The sequence below is a fragment of the Coptis chinensis genome, chromosome 6, assembly GCF_015680905.1.
Source record: "Coptis chinensis isolate HL-2020 chromosome 6, ASM1568090v1, whole genome shotgun sequence".
Lineage (NCBI taxonomy): Eukaryota > Viridiplantae > Streptophyta > Magnoliopsida > Ranunculales > Ranunculaceae > Coptis > Coptis chinensis.
Genome location: NC_141461.1, coordinates 25,624,894 through 25,631,802, shown reverse-complemented (window position 1 = coordinate 25,631,802; position 6,909 = coordinate 25,624,894). Strand labels below are relative to the sequence as shown.

The following is a 6,909-nucleotide window of genomic DNA, read 5'->3' as shown; positions in this document are numbered from 1 at the left end:
TTTGCTCCAAAGTAATTTACCGTGATGAGCTTCGTATTGTGAAAGAAAGAGTAGTCGAAGCATTATGTGTCTTTGAGAAATATTTTCCACCTTCGTTCTTTGTTATCATGACACACCTTGTTGTGCATTTGGCGGAAGAAGCAGAAATTTGTGGACCAGTTTGGAGTCGGTGGATGTACATTTTTGAGCGGTAAGTCTTTTGAGCAAATCATGCTTATTTTTGTTATTGGTTATAAATAATATTTTGGTGATGACATGTCTTAGGATGTTGAGATTTTATAAGAAGTATGTAAAGAATCTGGCACACCCTGAAGGTTGTATTGCTGAACGTTATGTCATTGAAGAATCAATAATGTACTGCATGGAGCACATGCCTAACGGCTCAAAGGGAAGCCACAAGCGAGGCAAGGAGAGATATATTGATGATGATGGTGAATTTGTAAGCGAAAAACCCCTTAACAAAAAAGGTGTACATACACTAACTAATGTGCAATATGAACAAGTGCGAAAATGGGTGCTTCAATGTTCAAAAGTTGCGATTCCATGGAGAAAGTAAGTATAACTAGTCAAGGTTATCTTAATTTGTGACTACGTAGCTGGGGAGGCATATATTTGACTTGTATTAGTTTTGTTTCCTATTTAGGAAATACCAAGCATACGTCAATGGATTCAAATCCAGCAGTCGCAAACGTAAAAGCAACAGTCCGATGAGTTTTATTTTTTGGTTAAGGCAACAAGTAAAACATCTTGACACCGAATTCAACATTTAAAGTTCAATTAATATTAGGTAGTTTTGTTCAATTAATATCATATATATGTTGGGTTTTTTGACAGCTTGAAAACGGTGAGATGTCTGTTATCAAGAGACTTGCTGATGGTCCGCACTTTCAAGCAACATCTTATAATTCCTATCAAGCAAGTGGATATGTGTTTTCTACTGCTGAATGGTAAATTAACAAGACAACTCAGAATTCCGGAGTTAAAATGAACGCGATGATGACCGCCGAGTGCTAAAGATAGGAATCTTATCGATGAAGAAGCTACCTATTATAGGGTCATAAGACAAATTCTCGAGTTGAACTACTTTGACTTCACTCAAACTGTATTTTACTGTGATTGGGTTCGAATTGAGGATAAAGCGAATGGATGTTACTTTGACCCTGATATTAATTTAGTTTTTGTGAATTTTAGCAAGTTTCGAAGAAGTTCAAAGTTTGAAGATGAGCCATTTATCCTAGCATCTCAGGCCTTTCAAGTATTTTATTGTAAAGATCCAACAAGGAGTGGCTGGAATGTGGTGTTAGATGCTCCAAAGAGACTAACTAGAGATATGGATGCTTATGAAGACCCCTTGACTTTTGAGTCTAGAGTGCCTAGAGAATTTTTATATACATCACATTTAGAAGATGTTGGAGAAATAGGTGCAGATTGTGTACCAAAAAATTCTCGTATTTTGAAAAAAAAAACGGTGAATGAATGATATGCATTTGTAACCTAGCCCAATGACATTCGAAAAGGCAGGAGAAATATATGCATTTGTAACCTATAATCAGTCAAATTGGTACATGTTTTTTCTTTATGGATGTTTTTCGAATGATTTTTTCTGTTAGCCAATGATTGATACTTTTTCTCGAACACTTGAGCACTTGTTATTGTACACTTTTTATGCATGATTTATAAGATGTTGTGTCATAAGATTTATAAGATGATTTATAAGATTGATACTTTGTCTAGCATTACTTTGTCTAGTATAGTCATTAAGACATTTTAGACTTTGTTTCTCCATTGTACAATATTTGAGCCAATAATCTGTTTGCTTTTTTAGGATATGGCAGACCAGGAAAACGCAAAGGTATATCTTAGTGATTAAAGATGTGTAAGTTTCATTGAATATGCTATTTTCTAATGGTTTGTGTTCTATAAAGAGCTCAAGGAAAAAGTTGAAAAAGGCCAAGAAGGAAAAGGTTGTGATGCATGATGTTATGCCTACAAATACTTCGAGGGTTGAGGTAATTTCATGACTAGGTGTATAACTAAAATCTCTAAAATCTGAATCCTATACTCCCTTACATCTTGAGCAATTGTTGTTGTACATCTGTTCATTTGTTATACTATTACAGACTTATAGTTTTGTGAATAATTTCTTTCATTTCTTTAGGATATGGCAGACCTTCAGAGCGCACAGGTATATTTTGATAACTAAATATATGAAAGTCACTAAGTGTCAACGAATATGCTATTCACTATTGGTTTTGTTTTATGTAAAGAGCCCAAGCAAAAAGAGGAAAATGGCTAAGAAAGAAAAAGCTCTATTACATGTTGTTATGCCTAGAGATATTAATGAAGAAATGACAGAGGTAATATCATTAACTAAAAGTATATAAGTTTTAGGAAGTATGTCGATTACTAACGGTTTGTGTTATATAAAGAGCCCGGCACAAATGAGAAAGAAAGCAAAGAAGGATAAAGCTTCAAAACAGGATGTTTTGGCTGGAGATATGAATCAAAGAATATATAATTCTACTTCAAGGGGAGAGGTAATGTCATTACTAAAGGTATACAAGTTTTATGAAAATGTCGTTTACTAAAAGCTCATATTACTTTGAAGAGCTCAAAGCAAGGAACATAAAAAAAGAATTGAAAAGAAAAGGCTTCAATATATGCTTTGCGTTGACTAGAAATGAAAATGGGGAGTACGATTTATCGATTCAACGACAAAGGTATCTTCATTACTAAATTGCTAAAGTCAATAAATTTCATTAAATAATGCTATCTACTAACGGTTTGTGTTAAGGGCTCAAACCAAGGTACAAGAAATGCTGAAAAAAGGGAAAAGCATCACTATATGTTGAGAGGGAAGTGAGATAAATGGAGCATGCAAGTCTTATTCATTGGGCTAATCCCTGTTGCTCTGTGTACTTGAAAATTAATTGGCCAATATACATAGTCTAAATTATATACATCTTCCTTTTTTGTTGAGTTACTTGATTGATCATCCACTCCATACATCTTCCTTTTGTTGATTTACTTGACCAATATATAGTCTAAAACTATGTGAAACACCTACCTGATCTTACAATTAAAAATCTCGCTAAGTTACCATTACCTGATCGCTTAAAGTTATTCTCAATTTCAGGATCAGGTGCTAGGATGTGCCATCAAGGTTCAATGCCTTCGTTTATATCACGATTTTTTGAGCAACTTGATGGTAATGAATTTTGAGAAACAAGCTTAACCTTTTCTTTAAAGTTAATTACTGGTAATGAATTTTGAATGGGTATACTTCATCTTTTTTCGAGGGTCGATCATCAAGTGCTTTCCAAGTTTTCGCCAAAGATGATGGGCGGTCTTCTAGTACATAAACTTTTTCTCTCAATCACATACATGATAGCATTTTTTTCATGGAAAGAACGAAAATAATTTTTGGGTTCTTTACTTAAAGTGATTGGATTTTGTGATTGTATAGGAAATAAGAAAATTGAATTTGATGCGGATGGACAAGCGGTTGGAGATGATTCAGATAGCTATTCAGTGCACTTGGTGGAACCTTGAAAACCCATTGTCCTATATTTTATGAAAGTTTTAAGGATGTGCCTTCTCCGACTAAGAGATTGATTTGGAAGAAAATTAAGGTTAGTTTACGATGTTAAGTTCTTAATATTAATTTTGTTGTCTTTCTACATTGGTGCATGGCTTTTATTAGGAGCAAGAGAGTGGACCCTGTTCTTGATAAAGTGAATGGATTTATAAATGTTATTCTCAAGTAAATGCTATGTTGTGCAGGATGAGTATGGTATTGCTGAAGTGTACAAGAAATGTCAACTCAAGAAGTTTGCTAAGTCTTGGAGGAGTACAAGCATCGGCTTCGAAGTTAAACATTATGACAAGTATGACAATGACGATGAAAGGAAGAGGCAAGCCTAAAAAGGAGTGAAGCGCAAGATTGGGACAGGTTTGTAGATAATGAAGCAAAACCTTCTAGGAAGCCGAATGCGGCTGGTGGGCAAGAACTCAAGAAAAGCCTTGAAATCATTACATACATCGGGAAGGAGAGGAGCAAAGAAGAACCATCCATAATTTGGTATGTTCCTTTACATCTCGGTTTATGTGAAGTCATAAAACCGGTTTCTATTCCAAATCGGTTATTATATTTTTTTTTTTCCGTAAAAAGAAGAATCCAAATGTTAAGATCACCCGAACACTTTCATACATGGCTATCCATCCATACACGCAAAGGTGGTTCTTTTCTTGTCTTTGGAGAGGATGGTTCTTTTCTTATCTTTGCCTTGTTTTGTACCTTCTCTTGTTCTAATTACTCCTTTGTTGTATGTCTCCTTTCCTGCTGTGTATTTGCATAGATATTATAGGCATATTTGTAATAGCAATGCACAGATAGAACTCATAGTAGAGATGAGTATAGAATGTAAGGAATATGTTATGAACTTCTGATTCAATACAACTTTAGACAATAGATTCAGAGGTGTTTTTCTATTGTAACAGGCTAGAATTAATGCTATAATTGAAGATGACCCATCTAGCATTGACTTGGACTTGGACAATGATCCAGTTGCACAAGTATGTGGTCCCGATCAATATGGTCGTGTGCTTGGTATGGGTGTTGGTGTGTCAAAAACTTCTCTCATAGCATCAGGTCCTGCCAAAGAGAAGCTTCACCAAGAGACTCAACAACGCACTATGGTTGAAGAGCGGGTTGGGACTATAGAGAAGCATATGATTACGCTCACCCAAATCCTGATGGAAATAAAAGATCAATGTACAAAGAGCGTTGTTGCTGATACATCAACATCTAGTGTACTCTACTTAACTTATATTGGCTGGATTTCGTAAGTGCTTTTTGCTTAGTTTGATATTCTTTGCTAATGTATATTTGATTTGTAGGTACGGGAACCAGCAAATACACAATCCTGTGGAAACTATTCACATGGTATGCAGTTGTGTGAATTGTTGAACATGCATAGGGAAGTGGTTGCAAATGGACGAGCAACAAAAGCGAATGTTTTTGCTGATATGAATGTCGATTGCTCCCTGGAAATGTACAATGTCCAAGTTTCTCTTGTCCTCAGTCGCAGCGAGAGATTGTTTGGGTCAAAAAAGACATTTGGAGAGCTAAATTTTCCTGCAAAAGTCAAATGGCCAGCCATTTTTACTCGTTTTATTTAGGTATGACGTTGTTTATTATCTTTACTCCTATATAACTCAATATCTTTGACAGTTAGTATGGTTTTGGTGTTTCATCTCCTTTTATTACTTTCTTAGGATTTCAATGTTGTGTCAGTGCATGAAAACATTTTACTTTCTGATCAAGTCGGTAACTTCTATATACTTCCCTTGCTGGAACTCAGAATGGTAATTCATAATCAAGTTAGTGAAGAAACTAGCTAGCTTGCACTATGACTGACACTACTGATGATATTGCAGAGGAAATATTGTTTCAGAGTTTTGAAGATGATTGTAGATTACTTGGAAGTTTACTTAATGATGTTCTTCAAAGAAAAGTTGGTGACCAGTTCATTCAAACTGTTGAAAGAAAGAGAATCCTTGCTCAGGTGATAAATATATATACAAATACTAAACTGCCACTTTCTTCATGGTTCTATTATTCATTTGGTCTGCATGTACTCTTTTTATGGATTTATGTCAAATTTTGATTTTGAAATATGGATGGTATTGTTGATTCTTTCTGTGTTCGATTCTTTTTTAAGAATGTCAAACAACAACACTTAATCCCGCACTTGTCTGTCGGGCACTCGGGCGTTTGTGTTCTTTGTTACACACTAGTCATGTGTCACGTACTACCATCAGTTGTGTTTTGTTTACAACAAGTAGTACCTTATGACAATATAGAATTGTGTTATAACTTTTTTTAATTACATCATGGAATGAAGGTAGGTAGGATGTCAAGGTTGGTAGATACTATTCTATCGTGATTTGGAATCTATAAGAATGGAAGGGAAATCTGTAAATTAACTCCAAATATTCTTCCATTTATGAATTTCTTTTTTTCGGATACTCCAAAAATCAGTTATATTTAGTAAGGATATTCAGGTGGGGTTTACTTTCTTCTTTCACCCATCTTTGGTTTGCTTGTACACATGGGCATTCATTTGGGTTTACTTGCTTCTTTCACCCAGGAGTTGTTGTTTAGACCCTAAAAGGATACGGATACTCAAAAAATTGACATGCATATTCCGTATTTTGTAGGTGAAGAAAATGGCAATGCGTGCAATTAGCAAGTTGTGGAGGATTTGTGCATTTAGTGAGCTGTGGAGGATTTAGATCGAGGCAACTAGCAAAGCGAAACTTAGTAGGAAAATAACATTTTTTATTGTTGTAATAGGTGATTCAATTAGCTCAATACTAGGTGATTGAACTACATACAAAACAAATGTTCTGGAATGCTCATTTTGATATTCATATAATATTTTAGTGTCTTGTCATTGCTTTATTTGGAAGGTTACTGCAGGGTTATTGGTTACAGAAAAGCTCTAGTGAGCCTGAACAATCAGGTTTTTGTGTTATTTTTTTAAAAAAACCCCAAAGCTATAAAAAGACACACAATGAAGCGTCATTTTACAAGGCAATTTGGCGAGCCAGACGACACTTTTGTATGCGTCTTTTAAAATAAAAGACAGCCCAATAAACGGGTCACAGTCCGACACTTTGCCTGTGTCGTTCTTCATGAGAAAAGACGCACCAGAATATGTCTTTCCCCTACAATTCTGTTGTAGTGATTGGAAATTTTTGTTCAGCAAAAAGTCACTCATTATTTGATTCAGTTTCGTAAAACCAATAGGGTGACATAAGGAGAGCCATGGCTTTCACGTATTGTGTAGTTTTTGGTAAATGTTTATTGCTTTTGCTTTTACATTGTTCCAAATAATTTATTTA

At 35.0% G+C, this 6,909-nt stretch overlaps 1 protein-coding gene and 2 long non-coding RNA genes across 3 annotated transcripts; all 3 read left to right on the top strand.

The window, feature by feature from the left end:
• LOC147492325 (uncharacterized) lies at window positions 1-793 on the top strand. The gene is made up of 3 exons (XR_015197379.1): window positions 1-190; window positions 265-552; window positions 644-793. It is a non-coding gene; the product is annotated as an uncharacterized LOC147492325 (long non-coding RNA).
• A 1,256-nt stretch (window positions 794-2,049) lies between these two features.
• On the top strand, window positions 2,050-2,548 carry LOC147492324 (uncharacterized). The gene is made up of 3 exons (XR_015198080.1): window positions 2,050-2,185; window positions 2,268-2,357; window positions 2,430-2,548. It is a non-coding gene; the product is annotated as an uncharacterized LOC147492324 (long non-coding RNA).
• A 138-nt stretch (window positions 2,549-2,686) lies between these two features.
• LOC147492323 (uncharacterized) lies at window positions 2,687-6,452 on the top strand. The gene is made up of 7 exons (XM_086567469.1): window positions 2,687-2,720; window positions 3,137-3,208; window positions 3,467-3,533; window positions 3,581-3,632; window positions 4,501-4,812; window positions 4,900-5,181; window positions 6,223-6,452. Exons 1-6 carry the CDS (start codon window positions 2,687-2,689, stop codon window positions 5,179-5,181), a joined length of 819 nt encoding a protein of 272 aa, XP_086423595.1. The 3' UTR covers window positions 6,223-6,452.
• The last annotated feature ends 457 nt before the right edge of the window (window positions 6,453-6,909 follow it).

Excerpts from the sequence above, each read along its gene's own strand:
- LOC147492323 (XM_086567469.1), top strand. The coding sequence starts at position 2,687 with ATGGGGAGTACGATTTATCGATTCAACGACAAAG. Across the intron at positions 3,209-3,466 it reads ATTTTTTGAGCAACTTGATG|GAAATAAGAAAATTGAATTT; the intron begins GTAATGAATTTT and ends GTGATTGTATAG. Across the intron at positions 4,813-4,899 it reads CTGATACATCAACATCTAGT|GTACGGGAACCAGCAAATAC; the intron begins GTACTCTACTTA and ends TTTGATTTGTAG.